Source organism: Chiloscyllium plagiosum, chromosome 17 (assembly GCF_004010195.1).
Source record: "Chiloscyllium plagiosum isolate BGI_BamShark_2017 chromosome 17, ASM401019v2, whole genome shotgun sequence".
Taxonomy (NCBI): Eukaryota; Metazoa; Chordata; class Chondrichthyes; order Orectolobiformes; family Hemiscylliidae; genus Chiloscyllium; species Chiloscyllium plagiosum.
The window spans coordinates 27,305,177-27,322,869 of NC_057726.1; the positions used below are offsets into that span (position 1 = coordinate 27,305,177).

General features: G+C 42.7%; 1 protein-coding gene across 2 annotated transcripts in view; it reads left to right on the forward strand.

Annotated features, from left to right (window-relative positions):
- Nucleotides 1-2,668: 2,668 nt before the first annotated feature.
- The window catches only part of kars1 (lysyl-tRNA synthetase 1), a 52,847-nt gene continuing 37,822 nt past the window's right edge, over nucleotides 2,669-17,693 (forward strand). Inside the window, exon 1 of one of the 2 annotated variants that reach the window (XM_043706711.1) lies at nucleotides 2,669-2,789. In XM_043706711.1, the coding sequence (XP_043562646.1) occupies nucleotides 2,737-2,789 (53 nt within the window). In that variant the 5' untranslated portion in view covers nucleotides 2,669-2,736. The remainder of the gene's footprint in view (nucleotides 2,790-17,693) is intronic. The other variant, XM_043706710.1, reaches the window with a different exon arrangement.

The window sequence follows — 17,693 nt, forward strand, 5'->3', positions numbered from 1 at the left end:
CTCTTGGTTTTTTTCAAGAGGGATCATTAAGAAAGAGGTGCCGATATGTCTGAATTGGCCACTTTGTTTATGGCTAACAGATACTGCTTAACACAACAATCAGGGAAAAGGGCTTTTCATGTTTTTAAAAGCACTTGTACAATGAAAGGGGAGTGGCGAGTCCTCCCAGTTAAGGGTTTTTTGTCGTTTGGTTTTAGTTTTAACTGGGAACCCGAGAAGCTGCTGGAGTAAAAAGAGGATCCAAGCTGATTTTCTCTCTCTGTCTCTGGCATTTCTCCTATAAGAACCTGTGTTTGAATTTACTTTTTTGCCAAGGAATGTGTTTTTGGGATGTTGCAGGAAATTGGAACAGCATCATTAACTTGAGATAGTGTTGCTTGGTTTTTAGATAGGTCGTTATTATTCTGTGGGATATAGATAAATTAATGTTATTTCAGCAATTATAAGTTTTGATACAGAGTAAATGAACTCACATCAGTGTGTAATTGTTTCAGCTAAGAGCTGAGTCAACAAGAATGGAAACTATGTGGAGGAAATATATAATCAGTTAAAATGGTATGCCAGCATGAAACATGATTGCAAAACAATGGTAGAAATACAGGCACTAGATAAAATGCTGTGAAGAGAGGCTTGCATAAATAGTAGGTTTTCCACTTGTACAGAGACACAGGAACAAACCCCAAGTAAAAGGGCTTAGTGATAAGATGCTGTGAGGGGCAGCGGAGATGGAGGGAGTAGGTAATGGTGAGCAAAGGATGGGATGAGGTCAAATGGCCTTGTGAGGTCAGAGTAAGCATTTTGTCACAGACAAGACCAGATAAACAGGAATAATGGGGCCAGTCTTAGGGAACTGGAGGGTGTAGATAGGGGAAGAGCAATGTAAAACAAAAGAAGCCAAATTATATAAATATCAAGCGTTTGTCGAATTTGGTGTGTGTTTTGTCCCTGCCTTGTGACATCACACCCACTTGCAAGTGTAAAATAAATGACACTACTGATTCAGATTTTTGTCTCGGACTGAAATTATTGAAGTGAGTGAGCTTTGTTTCTCACAGTTAGGTATTTGTGGGAAAGAAACTTGCAAGGCCCCAGGCAATAATAAGGGATTGGGGATGACTGAATTACTCCTTACAGAGCTGACATGGTCAAAACAGACACACAGAGGGTGGTGCGTGTATGGAATGAGCTGCCGGAGGAAGTGGTGGAGCTGGTACAATTACAACATTATAGAGATGTACAGCATGGAAATGGACCCTTCGATCTAATTCATCCATGCTGACCAGATATCCTAACTTTGTCTAGCCCCACTTGCCAACATTTGGCCTATATCCCTCTAAACCCTTCCAATTCACATACCCATCCAGATACCATTTGAATGTTGTAATTGTACCAGTCTCCACCCCTTCCTCAGGCAGCTCATTCCAGACACACACCACCTTCTGCATGAAAAAGCTGCCCCTTAGGCCCCTTCTAAATTTTTCCCCTCTCAACCTAAACCTATGCCCCCTAGTTCTGGACTCCCCCACCCCATGGAAAAGACCTTGTCTATTTACCCTGTCCATGCCCGTCATTACTTTATAAACCTCTGTAAGGTCACCCCTCAGCCTCCGACACTCCAGGGAAAACAGGCCCAGCCTATTCAGCTTCCCCATATAGTTTAAACCCTCCAACCCTGACAACATCCTTGTAAATCTTTTCTGAACCCTTTCAAGTTTCACAACATCCTTCCAATAGGAAGGAGACCAGAACTGCACACAATATTCCAAAAGTGGCCTTACCAATCTCCTGTTCAGCTGCAATATGACCGCCCAACTCTTATACTAAATGCTCTGACCAATAAAGGAAAGCATACCAAATGTCTTATTCACTAACCTGTATATCTGAGTCTCCACTTTCAATGAACCATGAACCTGCGCTCCAAGGTCTCTTTGTTCAGCAACACTCCCTAGGACCTGACCATCAAGTGTGTTAGTCCTGCCCTGATTTGCCTTTCCAAAAGGCAGCAGTTCGCTTTTATCGAAATTAATTCTATCTGCCACTCCTCATACCGTTGGCCCATCTGATCAAGATCCTGTTGTACTCTGGAGGTAACCTTCTCTGTGTACTCAAGTCCAATTTTGGTGTCATGTGCAAACTTACTAATTTAAAAGGCATCTGGATGGGTGAATGAATAGGAATGGTTTAGAGGAACATGGGCCAAGTGCTGGCAAATGGAACGAGATTAATTTAGGATACCTGGTCAGCATGGACGAGTTACACCGAAGGGTCTGTTTCCGTGCTGTACATGTCAATGACTCTAAATGTCAGTTCTACGCCATAAGTATGCATGTACCTGTCAATGCTGCCTGAACTGCTGTGCTCTTCCAGCACCACTAATCCAAAATGCTGTGTTTCACCCATACAAAATGCTATTGCTCACATATGGTTTTTCCATGGGCAGTAACTCATAACTTTTACAGTACTAATAGCACACTACAAAAAAGTAGTAGGAATGTTAGTGGCGGGTGCTCATCCTGATTACAGAGATGCTTTGTTTGAAGTAAAACATTTATTTTTATCAAGCTCGGTAATATTTTTAAACCCTAACTAGTTTTTCTGTTGTGAGTGAACTACAAACTGGTTTCACTTCATTCCTTCCATAGACCCATACACATCGATAAATTGGTTTAGGCGGAGACTCGGAAGGAATCTGAAGTAAACCGGAACGCGTCTCTGTCTTTTACTCACTTGCTGAACATGGCGGACAGCGGAGCAGTGGCGGATAGCGGGGACACCAAGCTGAGTAAAAAGTAAGTGACCACATCTTTTAGAGCTCTTTCTCTCTTAACTATAACTACAAGTAGCTGCCGTTTCTAACTGTGAAATTATTGTGGATGGTTTGCAAAACTGCGGCCCAACGGCTTTCGCTCGTGCGGTCTCTGTACGTTGCATCAGTGTCGCGCGAAGCGCATCGGGTACTGAAGTCCCTTACGGTAGCTTCAGCGCGAGGTCGATGTCGCGAGGAACTACATGCCCCATGCTGCTCTATGCGCGTCGCTGCCGAACCCCAGACCCAGTAACTCATATCGCTTTCGTTTTCTCGAGCTTGGAGGTTATTCATCACTCAGGAAACGTACAGTTTTGTGGCCGGACACTGGTAGCAGTTGTGTGGGGAGGTCACCACCTTTGTACTGGTGGTAATCACTGATCTCGGGTTCTCCGCTCGGACAAAATCGTCCAGCTCCCTAAACTAACAGCAGTACTTTTCACCGCATGGTTCAAGAAAGCATGTCCCACCACTATCAAAGGCACAAGGAGTGTGCTGTGCTGTCAAAAAGTTGTCTTTTCTCAGATAAAATATTAAACCAAGGGGTTTTTTTTTTGGTGTGAAATTGTTTCCAACTGCAGTTGATTCATCAAGGGTTTCCCAGAAGTGTTAGTTCTGCCATTGTGAAGTTAAAAACCTTAGAACGATGAATCAAGAAACTGAAACTCAGCAGGCATCTGTGCAGCGAAAACAAAAGTAGCGTTTCGTTTCCAGTAATCAGTGACTGGGCTTGAAACGTTAACTCTGATTTCTTACCGCAGATGCTGCCACACATATTCAGTTTCTCAAGCATTTTTTTGTTTCTGTTTCAGATTTCCAGTATCCGCAATTATTTGTTTTATTACAATGAATCAAAACTTTAGAATTTAATCGTTTGGTAGTACTTGAGTATTGCTGAAAAAAACATTTTCTCGAACTTTTCATCTTGCTGTCGTCAGGATATTTCACAAAATCACAAGCTTTGAGAAAATGTGTCTTTCAGCAGCATTGTACTTGAGTTGTTGAACAACACATTGTAATGAATTCATGGATAAACATGTATTTACCAAATTAACATGCAATATCTTATCCTAAAAGAGTAATTAACTTAGTACAGGCATTTTCATTCTGTTTGTTACAGATAAATATTTTCTGTTTGCTTCATGTTAGGCTTCATATTGCTCTTTTATAGATACCTTCATGTTTTAGTTTGTAAACTGCCAGTCGATATAGATGTTCTGCCATTTCATGAATTTGGCAGTGCAGTCACTGAATAAAGTTTTTTTTAAAAGAAAGGCTGAATAAATTGAGACTGAAAGAGCTGCAGATGCTGTAAATCATAAACAAAACCAGAAATTGCTGGATAATCTCAGCAGGTCTGGGGTCATCTGTGGAGAGAAATCAGAGTTAACGTTTCAGGTCAAGTAGCCCTTCCTCAGATGAGGTGAAAATGGGTACTGCAGATGTCGGAGATTAGAGTCAAGATTAGAGTGGTGCTGGAAAAGCATAGCAGGTCAGGTAGTATCCGAGGAGTAGGAAAATCAAATTTTCAAGCAAAACCTCCTCAGATGAGACCTGCTGAGCTATTCCAGGAATTTCTGGTGTTGTTTCTTAATAAATTGAGCTCTTGCCCAGGACATCTTGAAGAATTAGAGATGTTCTCATTGAAACTTCCAAAATTCTAAGGGACTTGACATGATAGACACAGTTTGTTTATTGTGACTGGGGAACCCAGAATACGGAGACTTAATTTAGGATTAGAGGTTTTTTTAGATCAGAGATAGTAAATTTCTGAATCCAGTTATGAATCTTTGGAAATACTGAGATGATTAGATAAGGCTTGGATAGAAAATTATTTAGTCTCCAGGGAAGTCAACTGATACAAGGAAAGGACAATGAAGTAGACTTTAGGCCAAAGATCAGCCATTATCTTACTGAATGATGGAATAAGATCAAAGATTAAAGATATGTTCCTCCACTATTCTTTGAATTTTGTTTTCTTGAAACTAGCTTCTTACTGTCAAGGCAAACTATACAAAAAATGTAGGTTCTGCATTGAAGAGTACAACAAACCTTCATGTAGCCTGGTCTACTAATTCAGGATAAACCTGATTCAAGACCTGTGGCTTTTATTTGTATGTCAGTGTGACGTTTTAGGTACATATTCAACAGTTCAAGATATCTGTGGTAGGGTGGATTGTGATAAGGCTGTCATTGTCATCTACTACAGAGGCTGCCCACCCACAATTAAGTGCAAATGATGTTGCTGCCAAACCACTGGCTAATTTAAAGTAATCTATCAATAGAGGATTCGCAGTAGGTTAAAATCTTTGAGAGAAAGTGAGGGCTGGAGATCAGAGCTGAAAATGTGTTGCTGGAAAAGCGCAGCAGGTCAGGCAGCATCCAAGGAACAGGAGAATCTACGTCTCGGGCATAAGCCCTTCCTGAAGAAGGGCTTATGCCCGAAACGTCGATTAATCTATCAATAACCAATACAAATAAAAAGTGAAGAAAAACTTAGCAGCAATAGCAAGTTGTTCAGAGCCTTCCCTGTTGTCAGATACTTTACACTTGGGGAAATAGAATCCCTAAAAAAAGGGCAAATTGACCAAGAAAGATGGCATCCCATTGGATCTCCTGCACTATCCATGGCAACTAGCACGCTTGCCAGTGATGATGGAGAATTGTCAAGTTCTCAAGAGTGAAGCACTGATAATTGACCTGCCAAATCAAAAAAGCTAGAAATTAAGAGTTAGGTGAATTGGCCACGCTAAATTGTCTGTAGTGTTAGGTGAAGGGGTAAATGTAGGGGAATGGGTCGCTCTTCAGAGGGTCGGTGTGGATTTGTTGGGCCGAAGGGTCTGTTCCCACACTGTAAGTAACCTAATCTAATCTTTAAAAAAAAGCTACTGGCCCAGTTCATTGTTCAGACCACCACAATGCTCCTGGAGCAGCTCCCTCATTTAGCAGTTAGCTTATTATAAACTCATCTCCATTCCAAATTGCAGGCCAACTTTTGGACCCAGTGTTGTTTCTGTGAACAAGTTTGTGCTGTCACCACAAACACTGAGGCTGATCTTTGTAATAAGTTCACGGCTGGAGCTGCATTCACAAATGTTTTTCCTCAGTCTGTAATAATCCTAACTGTTGTCTTGTGGAAATCTACTGAAACTGCTGTTATATTTAAATTTAAGACTAAATTTTCACTTTCGAACATAGAAACTGATTCCGTGAGCCCGCAGTCACTTTGACTGAGATTACCTAACATAAGACAAGCGTGATATGTTTCTCGGATCTTAAAATTTGAGTGATTCCTGGGGTTTGAACACTGTGCAGTGAATCCTGAGCTATGTGCACATACTTCTGGTAAGGTTGTGCAGGTTGCCGTATTGTTAAATGTTTGCATACAAGATTACCTAATAGCTGTCAACAGCTCCCAGGGCAGTAGGGAATGGTACTAATTGATCTATGACCCTGATTTGACAGCACCAGTCATTTTACAACACCACACTCTAGCCAATGTACTTTCTTCTCATAATTTAACATTACATTAAATGGAATGAGGGATCCATTCCCACCCCAACCAGTGATTTTAAAGGAATCATAGGATTAGTTTCTGGATTATTCCAGGCTCCACTGTGCTTTTGAATGTTTCCCTTACTTCACTATGAGTTTGAATACAGAAAGAGGTGTGGCTGGTCTGCCAGTACTTCCTTTCTGTTAAACTATTGTGATGAAGAATGTTGCTTTCAGAAGATTCAATTCCCGCCTCAGGCGACTGACTGTGTGGAGTTTGCACGTTCTCCCCGTGTCTGCATGGGTTCCTCTGGATGCTCCGGTTTCCTCCCACAGTCCAAAGTTGTGCAGGTCAGGTGAATTGGCCATGCTAAATTGCCCGTAGTGTTAGGTAAGGGGTACGGGTGGGTTGCGCTTCGGCGGGGCGGTGTGGACTTGTTGGGCCGAAGGGCCTGTTTCCACACGGTAAGTAATCTAATCTAATCTAATCAGAACTGGGTGCAGCTTCCTCGGGAAAGTTATACATGACAGGAACAATGGAGAAAAGTCATATAGGATTGCGCAGAGACACGTGAAAGTGAAGGACATAAATGAGACTACAACATACTTAACGCATTCCAATCTGAGTGCTACTTGATTAGATTCTTCATTAGCGATATGAGTAACCCCAACTACCCTTTGCTATTCATTAATGGCTTAATTTGTAGAATTATAGAGATGTGCAACACAGAAACAGACCCTTTGGTCCAACTTGTCCTTGCTGACCAGATATCCTAACTTAATCTAGTCCCATTTGCCAGCACTTGGCCCATATCTCTCTAAACCTTTCCTATTCATGTACTCATCCAGATGCCTTTAAATATTGCAATTGTACCAGCCTTCACCACTTCCTCTGGCAGCTCATTCTAAACACGCACCGCCCTCTGCATGAAAAAGTTGTCCCTTAGGTCTCTTTTAAATTTTACGTCTCCCAACCCATGGAAAAGACCTTGTCTATTTACCTTATCCATTACCCCTCATGATTTTATAAACCTCTATAAGATCACCCTTCAGCATCCTACGGTACAGGGAAAATTGCTCCAGCCTATTCAGCCACTCCCTGTAGCTCAAATCCTCCAAACCTGGCAATATCCTTGTAATTTTTTCTGAACCCCTTCAAGTTTCACAACATCCTTCCAAGACAAGGGAGTCCAAAATTGCACACAATATTCCAAAAGTGGCCTAACCAATGTCCCGTACAGCCACAACATGACCTCCCAACTCCAATACTCAATGCTCTGTTCAGTAAAGGAAATCATACCAAATGTCATCTTCACTATCCTATCTACCTGTGACTCCATTTTCAAGGAACTATAAACCTGCATTCAAAGGTCTCTTTGATTAGATTAGATTCCCTACAGTGTGGAAACAGGCCCTTCAGCCCAACAAGTCCACACCGACCCTTCGAAGAGTAACCCACCCAGACCCATTTCCCTCTGACTAATGCAATTTAGCATGGCCAATTCACCTGACCTACACATCTTTGGATTGTGGGAGGAAACTGGAGCACCCAGAGGAAACCCATGCAGACACTAGTGTGGAGTTTGCACACTAGGAGAACTGTGCAATCTCCACACAGTCACCCAAGGCTGGAATCGAACCTGGGACCCTGGTGCTGTGAGGCAGCAGTGCTAACCTCTGAGCCACCATGCCACCCTGCTCTGATTCACTTTTCCATAAAGCAGCACCTCACATTTATCTAAATTAAACTCCATATGTCACTCCTCAGCCCAATAGCCTGTCTGATCAAGATCTGAGGTAACCTTTTTTGCTGTCCACTACACCTCCAATTTTGGTGTCATCTGCAAATTTACTAACTATACCTCCTATGTTCATAGTCCAAATCACTTATATAAATGACAAAAAGCAGTGGACCGAGTACTGATCCTTGTGGCACACCACTCGTCACAGGCCTCCAGTCTGAAAAGCAACTCTCCACCACCCCCCCTCTGTCTTCTACCTTCAAGCTAGTTTTCCCTGTATTCCATGAGATCTAATCCTGCTAACCAGTGTCCCATGAGGAACCTTGATGAACGCCTTACTGAAGTCCATTTAGATCACGTCTACTATTCTGCCCTCACCAGTTCTCTTTGTTATTTCTTCAAAAAATTCAGTCAAGTTCATGAGACATGATTTCCCACTCACAAAGCTGTGTTGATTATCCCTAATCAATCCTTGGCTCTCCAAATGCATGTAATTCCTGTACCTCAGGATTCCCTCCAACAACTTGCGCACCACTGAGGTCAGGCTCACCGATCTATAATTCCCTAGCTTTTCCTTACCACCTTTCTTAAATAGTGGCACCATGTTAGCCAAACTCCAGTCTTCCGGCACCTCACCTGTGGCTATTGATGATACAAATATCTCAGCAAGGGGCCCAGCAATCACTTACCAAGCTTTCCGCAGAGTTCTAGGGTACACCTAATCAGATCCTGGGAATTTATCCACTTTTATGCATTGTAAGACTTCTAGTACCACCTCCTGTATAATATGGACATTTTTCAAGATGTCACCATTTATTTCCCCACATTCTATATCTTCACGTGTCCTTCATACAGTAAAACTGATGCAAAATATTTATTTAGTGTCTCCCCAATCTCCAGTGGTTCCACACATAGGCTGCCTTGCTGACCTTTGAGGGACGCTATTCTCTCCTTAGTTACCCTTTTGTCTTTAGTATGCTTATAAAATCCCTTTGGGTTCTCCTTAACCCTATGTGCCAAAGCTATCTCATGTCCCTTTTTTGCCCTCCTGATTTCCCTCTTAAGTATACTCTACTGCCTTTATAGTCCTCTATGGATTGACTTGATCTCTGCTATTATACCTGACATATGCTTCCTCCTTTTACTTAACCAAAATCTCAATTTCTCTAGTCATCCAGCATTCCCTTCACCTACCAGCCTTACGTTTCACCCTAACAGGAATCTACTGAATGGACTCACAAACCCTTAACATTGGCCCATACCTGTGGTTTGTTTTGCCGCTGTTTACCTATTATATACTTATCTATGTTATTTCCAATGACAACACAGTGCTCCTAAGGTGTGGTGCCGAGGTCTGGAGTTTTGTATTTGCATGCTTGTGCTCCAGACCTCAGTATTTAAAGAATAGTGTTCCATTAGATTTCTTGATTATTCTCTGCATCTGTCTGTGACATTTTAAAAATCTATGTGCCTGAGCCCTCAAGTCTCTTTGAACATTCACTGCATTTAACTTCATACCATCTAGAAAGAATCTTGACCTAACATTTTTCAGTCCAAAATGGATAACCTCACACTTTCTTACATTGAATTCCATCTACCACAGTTTTGCCATTCACTTAGTCTATCAATATGCCTTCATGATTTTATGCTATCATCTCACTGTCTACAATGCCATCTAACTTTGTGTCATCAGCAAATTTGTATATATGACTTTCCATGCCGTTGTCCAAGTCATTAATAAATAATGTGAATAAATAAATTCTTGATGTCACAAGGAATTAAGGGCTACGGGGAGAAGGCGGGTAAGTGGAGTTGAAATGCCCATCAGCCATGATTGAATGGCGGAGTGGACTCAATGGGCTGAATGGCCTTACTTCCGCTCCTATGTCTTATGGTCTTATGGAATAATTGAGGCCCTACCTCAGATCTTGTGGAACACCACTGGCCACATTCTGCAGATTTGAATATCTGTTTATTATCCCTGCTTTCTGTCACCTGCCACTCAACCAATTTTCTTGTAAATACTTAACAAATTCCTTTCCATCTAAACCCTTAACACTATGGCAGTCCCAGTCTATGTTTGGAAAGTTAAAATCCCCTACCATAACCACCCTATTATTCTTACATATAACTGAAATCTCTTTACAAATTTCTTTCTCAATTTCCCACTGACTATGGGCGGGGGTGTCTATAATACAGTCCCAATAAGGTGATCATCCCTTTCTTATTTCTCAGTTCCACCCAAATAACTTCCCTGGATGTATTTCTGGGAATATCCTCCCTTATCAAAAATGACACAGACACACACTCTCCACCCTATAGTATTAGTATCTTGGAACATTAAGCTGCCAGTCCTGTCCATCCCTGAGCCACCTCTCTGTAATTGCTATGATATCCCAATCCCATGTTCGTGACTGTGCCCTGAATCCATCTGGCTTCCCTGTTAGGCCTCTTACATCGAAATAAATGCAGTTTAATTTATCAGTCCTACCTTGTTCTCTGCTTTGTTCCTGCCTGCCCTTACTGATTGACCTGCTTCTTTTCCCAACTGTACCAGTCTCGGATTTATCTCTTTTCTCACTATTTCCCTGTGTTCTACCCCCCACCATACTAGTTTAAATCATCCTGAGCAGCCGTAGCAAATCTCCCTGCCAGTATATTAGTCCCCTTCCAATTCAGGTACAATTTGTCCTTCTTGTGCAGGTCACTTCTACCCCAGAAGAGATTCCAATGACAAAAAATTTGAACCTTCTCCCCCGAATCCATTCAGCCACACATCCATCTGCCCTATCCTCCTATTCCTATCCTCACTAACTCATAGCACCTAGAGTAATCCAAATATTACTACCCTCGAGGGCCTCCTTTTAAAATTCCTGCCTAACTTTCTATATTCTGCCTTCAGAATCCCATCCTTTTCCCTTCCCATGTTGTTAATTCTAATGTGTATAACAATCTCCTGCTGGTCTCTCTACCCTTTGAGAACGTTCTGCACCCTCTCTGAGACATCCGTGATCCTGGCACCAGGGAGGCATCACATCATTCTGATTTTTTTGCTGCTGGCTGCAGAAACGTCTGTCTGTGTCTCTGACTAGAGAGTTCCTTATCACAATTGATTGCTTGGAACCCGACCTACCCCTCATTACATTAGAGCCATTTTCGTTACCACAAACCTGGCTGTTCATGCTACATTCCCCTGAGAATCCGTCACCCCCTACATTTCCCAAAGCACCATACGTGCTTGAGATGGGGATAGCCACAGGAGACTCTGCACTCAAACTGCTTGCCCCTCCAACCTTTCCTTGAGTTAACCCATCTACCTGACTGTATCTGCGGCTTTTCTTCCTTCCGAGAACTGCCATCATCACACCCTCTAGCTCCTGTAAATTCCTTATTGCCTCTAACTGGCACTCCAACTGATGCTTGCAATTTGATAGGATTCACAACCAAAGACACTTTCTGCAGACATAATCATTAGTAACATGGAAACTCTTCCTAAATTCCCACATCTGACAGGAAGAGCATCAGTCTTTTAAAGGTCATCTTTGCACCTTAACAATCTACAGACCCAGAAAATAACAATGTTTTATTGCTCTAAAAAAATTGCTCCAGGCTAACTTAATATTTATGGCTTATATTTTTAAAATTTAATCAAGAGACAGATCACAGTAAAACATATAATCAAGAAAGAACTGACTCTACTCACTATTGTAGATGTACAGCCATGCTACACTTAAAAACTATGCACTTGTGTTTTCCTCCAAGGTCAACTATGAATTTCACTGTTTGTTAATTTTTTCCTAAATGCACTTCGATGTCCAGAGATACTTGAACTCAAACAGCAAAGGCAGTAACTGTGCAGATTCACTGCTGTGTCAGACAGCAGTATAGATTTCTTTCTCTGACCATGTAGTCGCTGCCTTTGTTTATCTTCCTCCTTTTTAAACTGCTATTGTTTTGATTTTTTTTCCCCCCAAAGTTCCAAAACCGTGCAACAGCATATAAAACAGTAATTGCTGCTCCTGGAATTCGAGGAAATTGTCTTCAACACTTAAAATACCTTAAAAAGAAGCAGCTACAATTTTTTCCCACTCTCCAGCTTGTATTTCTGTCTCCGTCATTGAGCATCAATTATCTTTCTTTCTGAAAATACACAAATAAAAACCAACAGGAAATGCAAACTATAATCCAATTTTGTAAATTTACTCAATCTCCCCTGTTGTGCATTTTATTAGCGTGTGACTATTAGTTTCCTGACCCTTTGCTGTTGTTTTGAATACATGCCACCTAGTAACTGCTGTCCAATAGTCATAAGGCCAAAGATGTTTCATTGAGATTGCAGATCACCTTGGAGAAGATCCTCCTTTAGATCATCATCTCTGTCTGGTCTGGCTAGCTGGTTTCTTAATAACAAGGGTGCTGGAAAAGTGGGAGTGCTGGAGCAGAAATGTTTTCATTCTGGGACACAACAGCAAGCTGTTGCCAGGAATTAACATGATTAAGTGCCATCCCACAATGACAGCAATCTGACCTAGGAAGACCGCTTTCATTGAAGCAGCCAGACTGGTTCCTAAGAAGGGGCACTGGAAACGTTAACTTTGTTTTTTGTCCATAGATGTTGCTAGTCTTTCCGGCATTTTCTGTTTTTGTTCTGATTTCCAAAATCTGCAGTTCTTTTGGTTTTTGTACATCTTTCCTTTGTAGCCTAGTTCATGGACGTTCTCATGTGACTTATCTTTATTGGAAGTACAGTGGTGCCTCGACTTACGAACTTAATCCGTTCCGGGACCCGGTTCGTGAACCGAAAAGTTCGTGAACTGAATCAATTTTTCCCATTGTTCAGATAGCGTAAGAATGCTTGGACGTAGCAACGCGTGCGCCAAAGATGAACTGAATGAGATCACGTGGGGCCCGAGAGCTTTTGCGTTCAGAGCACACATAGCAAAGCAGAACAATGAAACCACGTGGTCGCACACGGGCTTTTTGCGTTCGTACCTTGAATTTTGTACGTACGTTGAAGCAAAGTTTTATGTACAATCCTGTTCGTAAACCGATTTGTTCATGAACGGGGTCGCTCGTATGTCGAGGCACTACTGTACATAGAATACAGAACAGTACATCACAGAACAGACCCTTCAGCCCTCGATGTTATGCCAACCTTTTTTCCTACTCTAAGATCAAACTAATCTACATATCCTCCATGTGCCTATTCAAGCGTTGCTTAAATGTCCCGAATGTATCTGACTCTACTACCACTGCATTCCACGTACCCACCACTCTCTGTGCAAAGAATCTACCTCTGACATCTCCCCTCAACCTTCCTTCAATCACCTTAAAATTACGCCCCCTCATGATAGCCATTTCCGCCCTGGGGAAAAAGTCTCTGGTGATCCACTCTATCTATGTCTGTCATCATCTTATACACCTCTGTCAAGTCACCTCTCATCCTTCGCTCCAATGAGAAAAGCCCTGCTCCCCAAACCTGTCTTCATAAGACATGCCCTCCAGGCCAGGTAGCATCCTGGTAAATCTCCTCTGCACCCTCCCTAAAGCTTCCACATCATTTTTATAATGAAGTGACCACAACTGAAAGCAATATTCCAATATTCCAAGTGTGGGCTAACCCGGGCTTTATAGGGCTGCAGCATAACCTCGTGGCTCTTAATCTCAAACCCCCTGCTAATGAAAGCCAACACACCATATGCCTTCTTAATAACTGTATCAATTTGGGCGGCAATTTTGAGGGATCTATGGACCCAAAGATCCCTCTGTTCCTCCACACTGCCAAGAATTCTTCCTTTAACCCTGTAATCTGCATTCAAATTTGACCTTCCAAACTGAACCACTTTATACTTTTCCAGATTGAACTCCATCTGCCATTTCTCAGTCCAGTTCTACAACCTACAGCAGCCCTCCACATGACCCACAATTCCACCAACCTTTGTATCATTGGCAAACTTACTAACCCACTCTTTCACTTCCTCATCCAAGTCATTTATAAAAAATCACAAACAGCAGAGGTCCTACAAACAGATCCCTGCAGAACACCACTGGTCACTGAGCTCCAGACTGAGTATTTTCCATCTACTACAACCCTCTGTCTTCTATGGGCCATCCAACTCTGTATCCAGACAGCCAAATTGCCCTGTATCCCATGCCTCCTTATTTTCTGAATGAGGAACCATAGGAACCTTATCAAACGCCTTGCTAAAATCCATGTCCATGTCCACTGCTCTACCTTTATCAATGCTTTTTGTCACATCCTCAAAGAATTCAATAAGGCTTGCGAGGCATGACTTGCCCCTCACACTGCCATGCCGACTATTTCTAATCAAACTATGCTTTTCCAATAAAACCTGTCTCTCAGCATCCTCTCCAATAATTTGCCCACCGCCGACATAAGACTGAACAGTCTGTAATTCCCAGGGTTGTCCCTATTCCCTTTCTTGAACAAGGGAATACAAAGAAACCTCGATTATCCGACTACCAATTATCCAAAAATCGGATTATCTGAAGGAGATCTCGAGGTCCCGATAGAAACATTACATCAAAGACGTTTCCAACAGCCATCATGTATTTTGTTTACAGTGATTAAACAGGCACAGCCTCCAAATGACTGAACTTCCTGTCTCTCTCTCTCTCTCTCTCTGTCTCTCTCTCTCTCTCTCTGTCTCTCTCTCTCTCTCTCTCTCTGTCTCTGTCTCTCTCTCTCTGTCTCTCTCTGTCTCTGTCTCTCTCTCTCTCTCCCCATATTTTCCCTGGAGTTCTACACAGGGGTGTACCCTGAACCGCCCCCACCCCCTTCCCCAGATAATCTCTCCAACATTGTCTTATTTGGAGACTTACCCCACAAAGGCAGCTGCAGCAGCAGCAGTCTTGCTGTTGTACAGTCCTGCTGCCCCTGAGAGGGGGTGGGGTTAGCAGGAGGGCTTGACAGGTTGGGGAGGGGGCAGGCGGGGCAGTGTTGGTAGGGTTTGGGGATTGTGGGGAAAGGCTGGACATGTTTGGGGGCAGAAGGGTGCTGGATGGGCTGGGGAGGGCGAGGCGATGTTGGATGAGGTTAGAGGGCGGGGCAGTTTTGGGCGGAATGTGGACAGGGGCGGTGTTGGATGGAGTTTGGGGGCGGAGGAATTTTTGAGTGGGGATGGTGGGTGGTGTTAGAGGCGGGTCTTGCGCACTGTGTGCTGCTGCAGTCTTCTGAACAGTGAGCAGACTTTAAAAACTCAAAGGCCCATAGGAAAGCCATTTAATCAATTAACCAAATAATCAATTATCCAAATGAAATAGTGTCTGGATAATCGAGGTTCCCTTGTAATATTTGCCACCCTCCAATCATCTGGTACTACTCCAATGGACAAGGAGGACACAAAGATCATTGCCAAAGGCGTAGCAGTCGCTTCCCGTTGTAACCTTGAGTATATCCCATTTGGCCCAGAAGACTTATCTATCCTTATGTTTTTCAAAATTACCAGCACTTCCTCCTCCTTAACATCAAACTTTTGAGCATGTCAGCTTGTTTCACGCTGTTCTCACAAATGACAAGGTCCTCTCATTGGTGAATACTGAAGCAAAGTATTCATTAAGGGCCTCCCCTAGCACCTCCGACTCCCAGTGCAAGTTCACTCCACTATCCCTGATCAGCCATACCATCATTCTGGCCATCCTCTTGTTCCTCTCATAACTGTAGAACGTCTCGGGGTTTTCCATAATCCTATCCACCAAGCCTTTTTCATGCCCCCTTCTAGCTCTCCTAAGTACATTCTTCAGTTCCTTCCTGGCTATACTGTAACCCTGTAGACCCTGTCTGATCCTTGCACTAGAATCCTCATGGTGCAAACAGTTGACACTTAAACAATGGATGGGTTTCCCGATCTGTCGGGTGAACCTGTATATAAAATCCTGTGGCCACTACGTATGCCTCAACTAACATCTTGGAGAAAGATCTTCCTGGTCATTGCTGTTTGTTCCAGCTTTCTTTGTACAAATTACCCGCTTTGCACTCTGCACTGTAACAATGGGTACATGTCAAAAGCATTTCATTATCACCTTTCGGTCGTCCTGAGGTCACGGAAGCTCTTAACAAAATTCGAGTTCTTCATTTGGAATCTTTCTAAACATGAGAACGTTTGCTTGTCTGGTTGTCTCCTTCCACTCCATCTCTTGTCCGTCAACAGCCAGGAGTTCATCCTATTCTGTGAAGAGTTGTGGGGCTAGACTTTTGCCATCTTACCCCAGGATGAAGCGAATCCTCTCAGCGTCAGGTGAGAGGAGTGGTTTGAAGACAAATGTGAGCTTTTCCTATCCCTGTAACCCTGCATTTCCCACCTAACCTGCATATCCCTAGACACATTGGGCAATTTAGCATCGACCAATCCACCTAACCTGCATACTGTGGGAGGAAACCCACACAGTCACGGGGAGAATATGCAAACTCCACACAAATAGTCACCCAAATTCAAACCTGGGTCCCTGATGCTGTGAGGCAGCAGTGCTAACTATTGAGCCACCCTGTTCTGAGAGAAACACCATCACCGTATCTCTGTTTTAAATAGTGACCCTTCATTTTTAACAGTGATCCCTAGTCCGAGATACTGCCATTAGAGGAAACATTGCTTCTCCATCTATTATATCAGCACCCCTCAGGAGCTCCATCAAGTCACCTTTTACTCGTCTAAACTCCAGCAGATAAAAGGTTAACTTTTCCAACCTTTCCTTCTTAATATAACCCCTCATATTCTAGATATTAGTCTGGTGGACCTTCTCTGAATTGCCTATGATGTATTTATTTCTTGCCTTACAAAAGATGACCAATAATGTGCACAATATTCCACAGTATATGTGCAGTATCAGCAGTACGCTTTAACTGAAACTATATTAATGATTTAGATGTGGGACATGGGCATTGCTGGCTGGCCAGCATTTATTGACCATCCCTAGTTGCCTTTGAGAAGGTGATGGTGAGCTGCCTTATTGAATCACTACAACCCATGTCCTGAAGGTAGACCCACATTGCCCTAAGGGAAGAAATTTCCGGATTTTAACTGAGCAACACTGGAGGAATGGTAATATATTTTTAAGTCAGGATGCCAATGGCTTGGAGGGGAATTTCCCAAATATCTGCTACCCTTGTCCTTCTCGATGGAAGTGGCTGTCGGTTTTGAAGCTGCTGTCTAAGGATCTTTGGTAAATCTCTGCAGTACACATTGCTGCTACTGAGCGTCGGTGTTAGAGGGACTGGATGCTGTGGATGTGGTGCCAGTCGAGAGCGCTGCTTTGTTCTGGATGGTATCAAGCTTCTTAAGTGTTGGAGCTGCATTCATCTGGGGAGTATTCCATCACAATCCTGAATTGTGCCCTGTAGGTGTTGGACAGGCTTTGGGGATTCAAGAGGTGAATTACTTGCATTCGTATTCCTAGCCTTTAAGATTCTTTATGACACTAGCAGTGTGCCTACTGCTGAACATGGAGGCCTGGTGCAAATCACATCTCTGAACAGTTTGATTAGAAAATAACTTTCCTAGACTCCGACCGGCACTTGTTGCCATTGTATTTATATGATGAGTCCAGTTAAGTTAACTTCATTATTTTACACTATAATGACTTGTATTTTTATGTAAGTGTGAAATGTTATGTTAAACCTTTGGAATAAAATA